This window comes from Lissotriton vulgaris, chromosome 6 (genome assembly GCF_964263255.1).
Source record: "Lissotriton vulgaris chromosome 6, aLisVul1.2, whole genome shotgun sequence".
NCBI lineage: Eukaryota > Metazoa > Chordata > Amphibia > Caudata > Salamandridae > Lissotriton > Lissotriton vulgaris.
The window spans coordinates 9,011,956-9,028,551 of NC_141694.1; the positions used below are offsets into that span (position 1 = coordinate 9,011,956).

Here is a 16,596-nt window from a genome sequence, read left to right on the forward strand (position 1 = left end):
GTGCTCGTGTGCTGATGACGGCTGGGGGCCGTCATAAAGCCATTGATTCTTTAAAAGCCTAGCACACGAGGAAAATCGGCCCAGCATGGAAGGGGTTAAGTCGCCGTCGGAGGAATTTATTTTCTTCCATTTGGATCCTTGATGGGTCAATGAAGCCCCACACCTCGCTGCCGTATAGCGTTTTCGCATTGCAGATAGCCCTATACAGATTCAGGATTTGCTCGGGAGCCCAGCGACCCAACCTGTGTGCAAAGTTCATATTTGCCCCTGAAGAGCTAATAAGGATCTGCATTTCTCATCTGTCAGCGTGTTAAACCTGGTGCGGCTATCCAATAAAATTTCCAGGTAAGAAAATGTCTGCACTGTTTCTAGACAGTGGGTTCCAATCCTGAAGGTGAATTTCCTACCTGGTCTTTTTCCCATTTCCATGATGGAAGATTTGGAGAGATTAGCGGACAGGTCCAGGTTCTCCATGAAAGCCACAAAACCATCAATAAGGTGCTGAAGGCCCCGTGCAGTGCGTGACGAGAGCACTGCGTCGTCCGCATAAAGCAGGACTGGGATCCCTCTATTACCTATCCTCGGACTGTCCACCCCAAATGCTCCCAATGCCTTGTCTAAGCCATTAATATATAGCGTGAATAAAAAAGGTGCCAGGATACAGCCCTGTCTCACACCACTGGAACAAGGAAAAGAGTCTGAGATGTCACCCTCGTCGTTGTATCTGACCTGGGCTGAAGTATATTGGTGCAGAGTGCTTAGTATATTAACCAGTCCTGGATCCACACCCATGGCCCCAGTTGCTCCCACAGTTTCTTGCGGTTAATCCGATCAAATGCTGCAGTGAGGTCCATGAAAGCCAAGTACACAGTCTCTTTGCTGGCGACTGTGTACTTGGCAACAAGGAGATAAAGATTAAGGCATTGATCAGAAGTTGAGCGACCCGGTCTAAAGCCGTACTGAATGTCCGAGATGATATCATGTTCATCTGCCCAATCTATAAGCCGATTAAGAATAGCTCTCCCCATGACTTTCACTGTGACATCAATAAGGGAGATGGGCCTATAACATTGTGGCTTATCTTTATTACCCTTTTTAAAGATTGGAACGATTGACGCAGTGGACCAGGATGAGGGTATACCTGCCTCTACTGCCGTATTGATCACTCTTAATAAAATAGGGGCCCGGGGCCTTATTCCGAGTTAAACTCTCGATTCCCGCTTTTATCTCGCCTAAAGCGAATAGGGTTTCAACAACTGTTCGATTTCCTAACCCTACTGATGGTAATGCATTGCTCCTACAATTGTGATTATAGAGGCCTTGGAAATGCTCCACCCAGTCCTCTGGCAGAACATGACAGACAGGCTTGGATTTGTTCTTACCTTGGAAACTAGGTTTGTTTAGAATTTTCCAAAAAGCGGTTGTGTCCCTAGCTTTGGCTGCTTCCCTCAAGTTCTCCCATGCCTGACGTTGCAATGAGGTTTTAAGTTGTTTCAATGCCTGGTTATACCTCCCTTGGCAAGTGGACACCATGGTCTTATCTTTGGGAACAATCTTTAGTGCTGCCTTCAGTTCTCTCAAGGCGCTAGAGCATTGGAGGTCAAACCACCTAGGAGTATCCTCTACCTCTTTTGGGGTTCAATTCTGAGCAGGCCATCTATGCAGTGAGCAACTCCCTCAAATGCGGAGATTAGGTCCACCCCCTCTACAGATGGATCTAGGCACTTCCAAACCTGGCGGTTATTATCCACCAGTAGTGCTTGTAGAATATGTCACAGTTAATGTTTGACCATCTCAATCTCCTTCTTTGATCCGTGGCTGTAAAAGAGCCTCTAGTTTGTTTACAAAGGGAATGTTTAACTGGATCAGGGTCCCTTAGGATCAACACCAATGGGTTATGATCACTAAAGGCACTTAGCTCAACATTAAAACTTAGTATCCGACATATTAAAGAGCTTGGAACAAAAATGAAGTCAATGACGGAGCCCCTTCCCTTATCTTTAAAGGTTGGGAGAATACAAGGGTCCCTGGCTGCTCCTATTAAATCCATCATGTGTGTAAGAGCGTGGGTACCCAACACCTTACTTCGCTCCAATCCCTCCCTAGTGTGTTCAATGTGTAATCCCTCTTCTCTTGGGCACACAGCCCATTCCCCCTCACTGCTGATTAAATGGGTGCACAAGTGGCAATTAAAATCTCCCAGCACCACCAATTGGGCACTAGCGACCTCAGGTGATTCTAATCCTGTCAGCCTATGGTCCAACTCTGCCAAACTGGCCAGGGTTTGTCCGCCCTTAATGGCATTATAAAAATTAATAAAAATTAATTTTAGTCCCCTGTTCGTAAACCGTATTCCCGGTGTGGAAGCTGAGTCCCAAGCTAAGTCCTTCCATTTCCCCTGTAACCTCAAATCCACGTAAATAATTTGGCCTCCCTTGGCTCGCCCTGAGGAGGATCTGCAAGCTGGGACAAAATACATTTTGTAGCCTTCCAGTGCTAATGTGCAACAATCTGCCTCCCACGTTTCCTGCAGGCAAATGTTAAATCTCCTTATGTATCCGAACCAGTCCTGATTTTTTTAATTTACTGGACAGACCTGCTATATTCCAGGAGATTATATTGATGTTTCCCTGTCCTACTGTTGGGGGGGGTCCGACCTTTGGGCAAAATGCCCAGCAAGAAGTTCAGCCCCTCTGGGGGGATTTATCTCTGTGTCCTTCGTAGGACACAGAGCTGGGTTAACGTCACAGTCAGCTCCCCAACTAGCCCTCCAATATCCCTGGTATGGTACACGTCCTCCCGTGCCCCCCCTGTTCTATAAATAGCCTCTCACTCAGTCAATCTAGATCGCTTAGGGCGGAAACTCTTTGAAGTGGCGCATACCGATTAAATAAAGGTACCGGACGCTACCCCAAGTTAGCCTTGCCTTCTTTTGCCTTGGATCTTCCCTGTTCATTGCGTGCATCAGGTCCTTTAAAAGAAGCCAAGTGGGAGCAGTCTGACGCTAGTACCATGCTCCTCCTGGTAGATCCCCTTCTTTTGGTAATACAAAAGATCTCTTGCCATCTCGGGGTACCTACAATTTAGAATTACGCAGTCTCCCGGGAATCCCTTCCTACTTTGTCCAATCCATGACACTCTTCAAGCCATTAGAATGTGCCTATGGCTGCTAATGTTAAAACCTGAATTATTGGCCAAACCGTGAGCTGCCTTATTGATCAGGGAACGTGTGGTTTCTTCCCTTACGTCCCTACATGCTGGGATCCCTGTCATAACCACTATGTAGGGGCTTGCAGCTGGAGGGAGGTCTAATACTGGTAATTCTCGGGTGTTGAGTGCCTGGTCCACTGCTGATGGCGCTAATTCTTCTGGATTGGCGGGTCTACCCCCCTGAGGTCTGATTGCGATCCTCTGCCCGCTGTCTTCCCTTAAGCTGGATAGGCCTCGGTCCTTGCTATTAGTAATTCCCTCCATAGGATTCTTCTTTGCCACCTCTTGCCTGGGTGCAACCTGAACAATGTCATTGTTTACCCCTCCCATACAATCTTTCGGCTGTCCTGCCTAAGGGTGTATAGTGGTCTCCGCATCCTCCCTCCCCGTGGGCCATGGCCCCTTCTCCAGTGCGGCCACGGTACTACCTTGTGTGATTAGCCGCGTGAGTTGCCCTTCTATCACATTCAGCCTCTCGTGCAGGGCCCAGGTAAGAGGTTAATAGCGTCTCCAGCTTTAACATTAATTCTCCGTCGCTTCCCTGCAGCGATGCTGGCTCACTGCAGTTTGGGCTCTGAGTGGGGGTTGTAGATGCCCCCTCTCCCATAGCCCCTTTCGCTTTCACTCCTCCCCTCTGTCTTTGTTTTTTCGAGGTGTGTTGTCCCCCTCTCCTTGAGCTATTAGCTAGGGCCTTGACCTCACCTAGGGTAGTCATCCTGGTTGAAATGCCTTTGGCCTGCAAGGCTAAAGGCATCAATCTGACGTTAGGATGTGAATTCATAGAGAAACAAAAACAGAGAAAGCAAACCGCAGGAAACAAAGCAGCGGAACACCTTATTTGAGGAAAGTCATTTAGAACGAAACGCCGAGAGTTAGTGGAAACATTCTGGTGGAAATGCGTCGAAATCGGAAATGTAAAGGTGCTTTTAAATGAAATCCCTGTTTTAGTGAAATGACAGTACAATAAGTTTTTAGAGTCCTTAGCGATTTAATTTTAAACAAGGAGCAGAGAAGGTTCATTTTTAAATAATGGCTCCAGCAATAGAACTCCGGCACAAAAGGTTAAAGGTCGCAGGCAGCGCCTGCAGGTTCAGAAGCCCGAGCCGGCTCCTCCGGACAGTTGACCCTCGGCATTGATTCGTTTCCAGAAACTTTCTCTTTGTGACTTCTCTCTGCTGCGGCGGAGCCTCCTGTAGCACGCTGGGAGTTTATAGATTTTACTTCCATTTCTTTGCAGAGTTTTTGGCACTGGAGTGACGATGCACAAAAGAGACAGAGGGTCGATGCTGTTTAATGCAAAGAAAAGGAACACTACATACATTCAGAGCAGATTTGCATCAGCAAAGGCTTAACTTGACAGAAGTCTTGTGCAGCGGCGCCCTCTGCTGCCTCCAGGGAGAATGACACCTGATCTGAAGCCATTCTGCATTCACTGCTGCTTCACACACCTAGTGAAGATGGTTAGAAAGAGAATAAAACCGCCTTTTTCGAGAAGAAATCCATTTCTCCAAAAGGTTTCGATAAAATGAACTAATGTTAAAACCGTAATTCGCTCAGAAAGTTTCCATTAAAATGTAGCGATGACAATGGAGCCGGAGGCAAATGTTTTCGATTAATTCCCTTACAACCTCCCCTGGTTGTAAGGGAATTAACTCACTCCTCTTGCACCCCCCTGGTACCCCCTGCTCTGCCCTCACTCCTCTTGCACCCCCCTGGTGCCCCCTGCTCTGCCCTCACTCCTCTTAAACCTCCCTGGTGCCCGCTGCTCTGCCCTCACTCCTCTTGCACCCCCCTGGTGCCCCCTGCTCTGCCCTCACTCCTCGTACACCTCCCTGGTGCCCGCTGCTCTGGCCTCACTCCTCTTACATCTCCCTGGTGCCCGTTGCTCTGCTCGCACTCCTCTTAAACCTCCCTGGTGCCCGCTGCTCTGCCCTCACTCCTCTTCCACCTCCCTGGTGCCCGCTGCTCTGCCCTCACTCCTCTTGCACCTCCCTGGTGCCCGCTGCTCTGGCCTCACTCCTCGTACACCTCCCTGGTGCCCGCTGCTCTGCCCTCACTCCTCTTACATCTCCCTGGTGCCCCCTGCTCTGCCCTCACTCCTCTTGCACCTCCCTGATGCCCGCTGCTCTGCCCTCACTCCTCTTACACCCCCCTGGTGCCCGCTGCTCTGCCCTCACTCCTCTTCCACCTCCCTGGTGCCCGCTGCTCTGCCCTCACTCCTCTTACATCTCCCTGGTGCCCGTTGCTCTGCCCTCACTCCTCTTACACCTCCCTGGTGCCCCCTGCTCTGCTCGCACTCCTCTTCCACCTCCCTGGTGCCCCCTGCTCTGCCCTCACTCCTCTTCCACCTCCCTGGTGCCCGTTGCTCTGCCCTCACTCCTCGTACACCTCCCTGGTGCCCGCTGCTCTGCCCTCACTCCTCTTACATCTCCCTGGTGCCCGTTGCTCTGCCCTCACTCCTCTTACACCTCCCTGGTACCCGCTGCTCTGCCCTCACTCCTCTTGCACACCCCTGGTGCCCTCTGCTCTGGCCTCACTCCTCTTGCACCTCCCTGGTACCCGCTGCTCTGCTCGCACTCCTCTTCCACCTCCCTGGTGCCCGCTGCTCTGGCCTCACTCCTCTTGCACACCCCTGGTGCCCTCTGCTCGCACTCCTCTTAAACCTCCCTGGTGCCCCCTGCTCTGCCCTCACTCCTCTTCCACCTCCCTGGTGCCCCCTGCTCTGCCCTCACTCCTCTTCCACCTCCCTGGTGCCCCCTGCTCTGCCCTCACTCCTCTTCCACCTCCCTGGTGCCCGTTGCTCTGCCCTCACTCCTCGTACACCTCCCTGGTGCCCGCTGCTCTGCCCTCACTCCTCTTACATCTCCCTGGTGCCCGTTGCTCTGCCCTCACTCCTCTTACACCTCCCTGATACCCGCTGCTCTGCCCTCACTCCTCTTGCACACCCCTGGTGCCCTCTGCTCTGGCCTCACTCCTCTTGCACCTCCCTGGTGCCCGCTGCTCTGGCCTCACTCCTCTTACACCTCCCTGGTGCCCGCTGCTCTGGCCTCACTCCTCTTGCACACCCCTGGTGCCCTCTGCTCGCACTCCTCTTAAACCTCCCTGGTGCCCCCTGCTCTGCCCTCACTCCTCTTCCACCTCCCTGGTGCCCCCTGCTCTGCCCTCACTCCTCTTCCACCTCCCTGATGCCCGCTGCTCTGCCCTCACTCCTCTTACACCTCCCTAGTGCCCGTTGCTCTGCCCTCACTCCTCTTACACCTCCCTGGTGCCCGCTGCTCTGCCCTCACTCCTCTTACACCTCCCTGATGCCCGCTGCTCTGGCCTCACTCCTCTTGCACACCCCTGGTGCCCCCTGCTCTGCCCTTACACCTCCCTGGTGCCCGTTGCTCTGCCCTCACTCCTCTTCCACCTCCCTGGTGCCCGTTGCTCTGCCCTCACTCCTCTTCCACCTCCCTGGTGCCTGCTGCTCTGCCCTCACTCCTCTTACACCTCCCTGGTGCCCGCTGCTCTGGCCTCACTCCTCTTGCACCTCCCTTGTACCCGCTGCTCTGCTCGCACTCCTCTTCCACCTCCCTGGTGCCCGCTGCTCTGCTCGCACTCCTCTTCCACCTCCCTGGTGCCCGCTGCTCTGCTCGCACTCCTCTTAAACCTCCCTGGTACCCGCTGCTCTGCCCTCACTCCTCTTACACCCCCCTGGTGCCCGCTGCTCTGGCCTCACTCCTCTTCCACCTCCCTGGTACCCGCTGCTCTGCCCTCACTCCTCTTGCACCTCCCTGGTGCCCGCTGCTCTGGCCTCACTCCTCTTCCACCTCCCTGATGCCCGCTGCTCTGGCCTCACTCCTCTTAAACCTCCCTGGTACCCGCTGCTCTGCCCTCACTCCTCTTCCACCTCCCTGGTGCCCGCTGCTCTGCTCGCACTCCTCTTAAACCTCCCTGGTACCCGCTGCTCTGCCCTCACTCCTCTTACACCCCCCTGGTGCCCGCTGCTCTGGCCTCACTCCTCTTGCACACCCCTGGTGCCCCCTGCTCTGCTCGCACTCCTCTTAAACCTCCCTGGTACCCGCTGCTCTGCCCTCACTCCTCTTCCACCTCCCTGATGCCCGCTGCTCTGCCCTCACTCCTCTTACACCTCCCTGGTGCCCGCTGCTCTGCCCTCACTCCTCTTCCACCTCCCTGGTGCCCGCTGCTCTGGCCTCACTCCTCTTACACCTCCCTGGTGCCCGCTGCTCTGCCCTCACTCCTCTTCCACCTCCCTGGTACCCGCTGCTCTGCCCTCACTCCTCTTCCACCTCCCTGGTGCCCGCTGCTCTGGCCTCACTCCTCTTACACCTCCCTGGTGCCCGCTGCTCTGCCCTCACTCCTCTTCCACCTCCTTGGTGCCCACTGCTCTGCTCGCACTCCTCTTAAACCTGCCAGGTGCCCGCTGCTCTGCTCGCACTCCTCTTAAACCTCCCTGGTACCCGCTGCTCTGCCCTCACTCCTCTTCCACATCCCTGATGCCCGCTGCTCTGGCCTCACTCCTCTTGCACACCCCTGGTGCCCTCTGCTCGCACTCCTCTTAAACCTCCCTGGTGCCCCCTGCTCTGCCCTCACTCCTCTTCCACCTCCCTGGTGCCCCCTGCTCTGCCCTCACTCCTCTTACACCTCCCTGGTGCCCGTTGCTCTGCCCTCACTCCTCTTACACCTCCCTGGTGCCTGCTGCTCTGCCCTCACTCCTCTTACACCTCCCTGGTGCCCACTGCTCTGGCCTCACTCCTCGTACACCTCCCTGGTGCCCGCTGCTCTGGCCTCACTCCTCGTACACCTCCCTGGTGCCCGCTGCTCTGCCCTCACTCCTCTTACACCTCCCTGGTGCCCGTTGCTCTGCCCTCACTCCTCTTACACCACCCTGGTGCCCCCTGCTCTGCCCTCACTCCTCTTCCACCTCCTTGGTGCCCTCTGCTCTGCCCTCACTCCTCTTCCACCTCCCTGGTGCCCCCTGCTCTGCCCTCACTCCTCTTACACCTCCCTGGTGCCCGTTGCTCTGCCCTCACTCCTCTTACACCTCCCTGGTGCCTGCTGCTCTGCCCTCACTCCTCTTACACCTCCCTGGTGCCCGCTGCTCTGGCCTCACTCCTCGTACACCTCCCTGGTGCCCGCTGCTCTGGCCTCACTCCTCTTACACCTCCCTGGTGCCCGTTGCTCTGCTCGCACTCCTCTTAAACCTCCCTGGTGCCCGCTGCTCTGCCCTCACTCCTCTTCCACCTCCCTGGTGCCCGCTGCTCTGCCCTCACTCCTCTTCCACCTCCCTGGTGTGGCCGTCACTCCTCTTCCACATCCATGGTGTACACTGCTCTGCCCTCACTCCTCTTACACCTCCCTGGTGCCCGCTGATCTGGCCTCACTCCTCTTATACCTCCCTGGTGCCCACTGATCTGGCCTCACTCCTCTTACACGTCCCTGGTGCCCGCTGCTCTGACGTCACTCCTCTTACACCTCCCTAGTGCCCGCTGCTCTGCCCTCACTCCTCGTGGCTCCACAAGGCTCTGTCCTCACTCCTCTTACACCTCCCTGGTGCCCGCTGCTTTGGCCTCACTCCTCTTGGCTCCACAAGGCTCTGCCCTCACTCCTCTTAACCTCCCTGTTGCCCGCTGCTCTGCCCTCACTCCTCTTACACCTCACAGCGCGCCCCCGTGTCCCGGCCTCTGCACATCCAGTGTCATTTCGTTCGCGCCCAGTGTCCTGGCCTGTGCCCCAGCCTGTGTGTCCTGTGCCCCAGCCTGTGTGTCCTGTGCCCCAGCCTGTGTGTCCTGTGCCCCAGCCTGTGTGTCCCGCGTGTCCCAGCCTGTGTGTCCCGCGTGTCACTGCCTGTGCATAAGGTGTCCAGCCTGCGCGTCGTAGGTCCCAGCCTGCGTCCCAGTCCCAACGTGTAAGTCCTGTGTCCCAGCTTGCGCATCCTGTGTCTCAGCCTGCTCATCCTGCACGTTCCATGTCCCAGCTTTCACGTCCTTTGTTCCAGCCCGTGTCCCTGCCTGCGCGCCCCGTGTCCCTGCCTGCGCGCCCCGTGTCCCTGCCTGCGCTCCCCGTGCCCCTGCCTGCGCGCCTGGTGCTCCTGCCTGCGCGCCTGGTGCTCCTGCCTGTGCGCCCGGTGCCCCTGCCTGTGCGCCCGGTGCCCCTGCCTGCGCGCCCGGTGCCCCTGCCTGTGCGCCCGGTGCCCCTGCCTGCGCGCCCGGTGCCCCTGCCTGCGCGCCCGGTGCCCCTGCCTGCGCGCCCGGTGCCCCTGCCTGCGCGCCTGGTGCCCCTGCCTGCGCGCCTGGTGCCCCTGCCTGCGCGCCTGGTGCCCCTGCCTGCGTGCATCATGTACCTGCGTGTCCTGCGCCCCTGCCTGCACGTCCTGCGCATCTCGTGTACCAGCCTGTGTGTCCTACCCTGCGCGACCCTTGTCCTACCCTGCGCGACCCTTGTCCTACCCTGCGCGACCCTTGTCCTACCCTGCGCGACCCTTGTCCTACCCTGCGCGACCCTTGTCCTACCCTGCGCGTCCCTTGTCCTACCCTGCGCGTCCCTTGTCCTACCCTGCGCGTCCCTTGTCCTACCCTGCGCGTCCCTTGTCCTACCCTGCGCGTCCCTTGTCCTACCCTGCGCGACCCTTGTCCTACCCTGCGCGACCCTTGTCCTACCCTGCGCGACCCTTGTCCTACCCTGCGCGACCCTTGTCCTATCCTGCGTGTCCATTCTACGAGTCCCTTGTCCCAGCCGGTGCATCACGCACATCCAATATCCCAGCCTGCGCGTCCTGGGTTCCCTGTGGAATTGTCACGTGGGCCATGTGGCCATTGTCGTTTTTCCTATGTTAGCATGAGCCCGTGGCAGACTGTCTTCTGCTTTGTGCACATTACTAGACGAACATATTTTTCTTTGTGCCACACTGCAACTTTCACGCACAACAACATACTGTTGTTTTTGCGTTCTGCTCTTTCCTGGAATTTAGTTTGAACACTGCAGACCAGGTCGAACAACCATGCCCCTTGTTATTCTATTCTGGTCAGGCACTAGCACCTAGAAAAAACATGCAAATGCAGCTGTTCTTTTGGAACATGTACTTTGGTCCTATAGGTATACACGGGTGGGTGACACACATTTGGAGAGTGATCTTTCCAGAGAAGGGAGTGTGACAGCTTCTGTGATGTAGATTTTCCATCTATAGACTGAGTTACAGGGTCTGCTGCTAATACCCAGAGATCTTCTGATTCATAATTATTTTGCTTCTGTAGACGGAGAGGGAGGTTTGGCTACTCTGTCGTATATACTGACAGCACCTTTTATGAATTATGGACTACTTGCTATGCTAACCGTATTTGTATCAGGCATTTTTCTACTTGTTGTGGTACGTATACTAGAGCACAGTAGTTAAAATAAACATTTTAAACTTTTCATGTGTCTCTGCCCGATCTTATTGTGGACAAGTACAGGAGAGTGAGCGAAAGGGAGTATCCTGCACACGCGATTCCTGAGAGTCTGGAGTGTTGTGCTCTGGGGTGTCTAATCAGTGGTTCCTCTGTGAGTGAGTGGGAGGGCAAGTGAGACACTATTACTAGTCGGTCCTGGGCTCATGGGTACTAGGGTGGCAGAATGACTGTCCCAACCTATTAAGGTTCCATGATCACAAGCATAGTTCTGTGACTTAGTATAATTCCTGCAACAGAATCATGAGAAAGCAGGTCAACAGCTTCTCCTCCTCCTGCTTCAACACCCTCCGCATGCTTCGCAGGATCTTCGAGTGGATCCCCACTGACACTAGAAGGACGGTCACCCAGGCCCTCGTCAGCAGTAGACTGGATTATGGCAACACCCTCTACTCAGGAGCGTCGGCCAAACTCCTGACACAACTCCAACGCTTCCAGAACGCATCCGCACGCCTGATCCTCGACATCCCTCGCCGCAGCCACATCACACCCCAACTGAAAGACCTGCACTGGCTCCCCATCAACAAGAGGATCACTTTCAAGCTCCTCACCCATGCACACAATGCGCTCCACAACACCGGACCAGCGTACCTCAACAGCCAACTCAGCCTCTACACCCCATCCCGCCATCTCCGCTCTGCAAACCGCGCCCTCGCCATCATCTCCCGCATCCGAAGAGTGACCACCGGCGGCAGAGCATTCTCACACCTCGCCACCAAGACGTGGAACACCCTTCCCATTCACCTACGACAAACCGAAGTCGACCTAACCTTCAGGAGACTCCTCAAGACCTGGCTCTTCGAACAGTAGCAGCTCCCCCCGCCCCAGCGCCTTGAGACCCTCACGGGTATGTAGTGCACTTTTCAAATGCTATGATTGATTGATTGATTGACGTGTTCATTCTGTCTTGCTAGACCTCACTTCAGACAGTAGCTCGTCCCTCTTATTGGCGGAGGGGGTGATGTCACCATGGCAACTCGTAAGACTCTTGTTGTGAGTCTCACATCAATACAAACAACTCTGTGCAATTGTTTGTAGGTTGAGCCTGGGCAGCGCGCAAGGCTGGCTTGATTTAAGTAGGAAATAAAAGCTCCGCCCATTTTCACACTCATCTTTTCAATTGGCTCCTGGTACAATCCTTTCAAAATCGTTGCTTTTCACTAGCGAATAGGCCTACTAGTCCCTCATTGGCACAGCTTTGTCTGCATTTCTAACCTCCTGTAAGGACCAGACATTTTACTTGTGGTGTTACCTGGTTATCTAGTCGGTGAACACTATTTTCTTTAATTAATTCCCCTGTTCCTCACAGGACGTTGCAGCACGCCGCCCGCTTTTATAATAATGTTAATGCATTTATTTTTCGATTTACAGCGCAGTCCGCTTTCACTTACGCGGCAGCACTTTATTTAATTTATGGCTGCACTTAGTTATTGAATTTGCAGCACGGCCCGCTTTCACTTTAGCGGCTGCGCTACTGTAACTTTCTTCCTTTATTTTTTTTCCGCTTTGAGTGAAAGTGCCCCATACCGCGCTTTCACTTTAATGTTGGACACACCCCTTTCTTTAGACTCTGCTCACTGTAACCTGAATATGCATCTAAAGAAAGGGGCGCGGACACTATGAAAGTGGTCGTGCATTTGTGAGTTTTAGCTATAAAAATGAAAATGCCTTTTATATGTGTTGCTTTTAAAAACCCATAAATAAAAGGCATTGTCACTTAAAATATCAATAGCTTACACTCTCGTGAATGCTTGTAATGGAAAGTATGCTGATGCCCATGACAGAAGTATTGTAACTAAAGAAATGTGCAACTGTGAAAAAAGAAATCTATGATGTTTTCATATAACGACACAAGTGACTACTGTGTTCAGTTTTAACATATGTTGGACTCGGCCCTTCTGGCAGGTTCACCCCTTAACTTTTTGCTTTTAATTGTGACATGGTGTTAGTGATTTTTGGCTTCTGCGCACTTTACCACTGGGTCCCAGGGTAAAGTGCGTGCGTGTAGTGAGGTTGGCCTGCCCTCCATAGGAATGCATGGGGAATGTATGTGTCCCTGGTAGTTCCTGATGCGTGGGGAGTGCATGGTCGAGCTTGGTATGTGCGAACTCGTGTGATTAAATGCTGCGCGATTATGTGTGCGGCGTTAATGTGTCTAGTGTGGAAGTGCCACTTCTAGAAGTTGGCATGTCTGTGTAATTAAAGGTGAAATGACTGTCTGGCTTGTGATTGGCTGGAGCTGGCTGGTGAGCCTGGCTCCAGGAGTCAGGATGGGTCTGCCCCGGTGGTGAATAGAGAGATTAACAGCCAGATGGGTGGGAGGAGTGCACCTGGGACCTGAATAGGGCTGGGCTTTCCCCACACAATGCTGGCTCTGCCCCCTGTGGTGCGACTGATGACCCTAGCCTGGCCAGTGAATGGTGAGAGGGGCTTAGCACAACAGAGTGCTCCAAAACCAGCTGCGACTGGTCTTCCCCCACCCTGCACCCTAAGACAAAGGGTTTCTGTGTATAACAAGGGGCTGTGACCCCTTACAAAATGTTCTCTGCTGATCCTAACTTGAGGGGGGCCTGCTGCTGCTGGGCGCCAGGAGGAACCGCCACTGGGGACTACCTCCCTGCCCGGAGGGCCCTGTGAACTGGCCCCAGCCTTTGTCCCCCCCCCTTTTTTCCTACATTCTAAAAGGACTTTTCCCTGAGCTTTTGCCCTGGACTTTTGTGCCTCTAAGCGCCCTGGGAGCGCTGTATCCTTATTTCTGTAGGGCCCTGATATTTGGTGATTTCCGTCCTGAGGGATTTCCCCGGAGTGGGGATCCCCTCCTTTTGCCGATCTGCGGCGCGGGCCGCCCACCCCGCATCCTTGCCAGTTCCTCGGCGTATATACTTATCGGGTGCCCACCCCTCTGCCTTGTGTCCTTAGCGGGAACCTACCCCGCTCATTAGGGTCTAGTGCAGGTGCCCACCCAGCTTGTACAGTTATTTTGGAGCTCGAGGGAGCCTACCCCTCGTTTGGCACCTGCGAGATCACCGCCGCAGCCCCGGGGCCGAGAGCGAGCAGAGGAGTGCAGCGCTGACGTCATCGGACCCGCGCTGGGATTGGTCCCAGCCGGCTGGGACTCCCGCAGCGTCACAGGTATCCAGCGCGGGGATTGGCCCATCCTTGAGGGCATCCCCACGCTTGGAGGCACGGCCGCCGAGAGAAGCTGCCCCCCGCTCCGCTGGCCTCCCGATTGACGAGGGAGACAGGGCGAAGCTGGCACCTAGGCTCCCAGGTCTGAGAGGAGAGCCTCGCTGCGGAGTCCCCTGCAAGCAAAGCACCGCCCGGTAAGTCCAGACGGGCTATTCCAACACCAAGGGGGCCATTTTCTTTTCGAGTCCCCGGAGCGGGACTCCAACGCTGAAGGGGGCATTTTCGGTGGTAGAGCAGCCCTGGCTGGCAGTGGGCCGCTCCCATAGTAATAGCGGCATTCCAGTCTCGAGCTCGAGAGGCTCCAACGTCGGGGACATTTTGTTTAGAGGCCCGTGGCTCCCACTTCTTAGGAGGCATCTATGAGGGTAGAGCGGTCCCGGTTGGCAGCGGGCTGCTTCCCCCCCCCCCCCCCCCCTCCCAGTGTGGCAGCATTTGTTAAGAGCCCACGAGGCTCCACTGGTGCATTTGTTTTCGCTCCCACGTTGTCCCGCAGTCATCGTTATTTCGAGCCCACGAGGCTCCTGGAGCACAGGCTATTTCGAGCCCACGAGGCTCCCCCGGGCATTTTGTATTCAGAGCCTGAGAGGCTCCTGAGGGCCCAGTTGTTGTTCATAGAGCCCACGAGGCTCCCACGTTGTTGTGGCCCTACTGTTCATTGAGAGCCCCCAACGAAGAGCCAGGAGGCACGCTGGTGCCAGGCTCCTGTCCTACAGCTGCCCAGCACTTAGTGGGCAGCTGCTAAGTTTAGGCCTGTTCCCCTTGCGCATCCTTCCTGCCCTGACATTGTGGACACAGGGCGTTCTAACCCCTGAGAGCCAAGTTAGCCTGGGGGACAGTTTATGTGTTGGGCCCTTGCGTGGGGTACATGTTTTTGCCCTATGTGATCTTTTGCGCAAATGTGATTACCTGCATTATGTGATTGTTATATCATATGCAATGCTTTTTAGGCCTATACCCCTAAATGTATGTCCATGGTTCCCTGCGTGATATTTGCCTAAGGTGTTTAGGATTGCGTAGGTGGTACTTACCTTTTACCAGTGGTTACTGGTTGTGTGCTACATTTGTTATTTGGTGCTACAGTTATTATATGTTCTATGTGCTAAGCGTTATTCCTACAAAGTGCTAATTCTACCAAGTGCTAGTTCTAAAAGTGCTTATTCCTGACAGGGGTCCATGTGGCCCTGTCCGATGTATATAATCCCCTGTAAATTCTGCCCGTGCCAGTGGCACATTGTAAAGTCTGTGTTTAATATTTAATGTGTTTGGTATAATACAAAGGCTATTTTTATCTATAACCTTGTGTGGAGTTTCCTTTGTGGTGGGCCTTGGGTGTTGTTGCTGGGTGCGTGCGCAAACGCTTTACACATCGCCTCTGGGATAAGCCTGACTGCTCGTGCCAAGCTACCACAAGGGTGAGCGGGGTTGTCTTGGCGGGTGACTTCCTTGACCTGACGTAGAATGGTGGTTTCTGCCTGGCTTTGGCGCAAGCCTTAGCCAACTGTAAATCGCCATTTCTAACAACGGAGAATACACGTATCTGTGGTCTGTATTTTTAAAATAAAATATATCATGTTAGAAAGGGGGCTTCACTGATGGCACGTTGTAATGTATGAAGCTTCCCCTGTGTTCAGCAGGACTGGCCGAGATGTCCTTCGAGGAGTTATTGCAGCTCCAGAGTAAAGTTGGGACCAAACTCTACAATCAGATGGTGTTTGGAGCCAAGACGGGGCCCTCGGCTGTGGAGAACGCCAAGAAGAAGCCTCGTCTGAACAAGAACCGGTATGGGTCCTCCAGAAGGCTTTGGGGGTTGGGAGTGAGCTTGCCTGTATATTACAACTTGTGTACGGGATACATGCAGATTGGAGTTAAGTTGACCATCCTGTTTCACTCTGTGGGGACCACTTACAAACCTTGGCGCCTGGTGCTGGGTGAGGCCAGTAGAACTCTCCAAAGCGACTGCAAGGCCAGGGGATGGCTCGCCCGCACTCTCCCACTGACTATAGACTGAAGCCAGCAGAACTCTCCAAAGCGACTGCAAGGCCAGGGGATGGCTCGCCACGCACTCTCCCACGAACTATAGACTCAGGCAGTAGAACTCTCCAAAGCGACTGCAAGGCCAGGGGATGGCTCGCCTGCACTCTCCCACGAACTATAGACTCACGTAGTAGAACTCTCCAAAGCGACTGCAAGGCCAGGGGATGGCTTGCCTGCACTCTCCCACTGACTATAGACTGAGGCCAGTAGAACTCTCCAAAGCGACTGCAAGGCCAGGGGATGGCTCGCCCGCACTCTCCCACGAACTATAGACTGAGGCCAGTAGAACTCTCCAAAGCGACTGCAAGGCCAGGGGATGGCTCGCCCCGCACTCTCCCACTGACTATAGACTGAGGCCAGTAGAACTCTCCAAAGCGACTGCAAGGCCAGGGGATGGCTCGTCCGCACTCTCCCACGAACTATAGACTGAGGCCAGTAGAACTCTCCAAAGCGACTGCAAGGCCAGGGGATGGCTCGCCCCGCACTCTCCCACTGACTATAGACTGAGGCCAGTAGAACTCTCCGAAGCAACTGCAAGGCCAGGGGATGGCTCGCCACGCACTCTCCCACTGACTATAGACTGAGGCCAGTAGAACTCTCCAAAGCGACTGCAAGGCCAGGGGATGGCTCGCCACGCACTCTCCCACTGACTATACACTGAGGCCAGTAGAACTCTCTGAAGCAACTGCAAGGCCAGGGGATGGCTGCCCCGCACTCT

General features: G+C 54.7%; 1 protein-coding gene across 2 annotated transcripts in view; it reads left to right on the forward strand.

Moving 5' to 3' along the window:
* RRP36 (ribosomal RNA processing 36) overlaps nucleotides 1–16,596 on the forward strand; it is a 133,557-nt gene that overhangs the window by 77,345 nt on the left and 39,616 nt on the right. The window contains exon 3 of one of the 2 annotated variants that reach the window (XM_086925831.1): nucleotides 15,476–15,623. In XM_086925831.1, the coding sequence (XP_086781957.1) occupies nucleotides 15,476–15,623 (148 nt within the window). The remainder of the gene's footprint in view (nucleotides 1–15,475; nucleotides 15,624–16,596) is intronic. The other variant, XM_086925832.1, reaches the window with a different exon arrangement.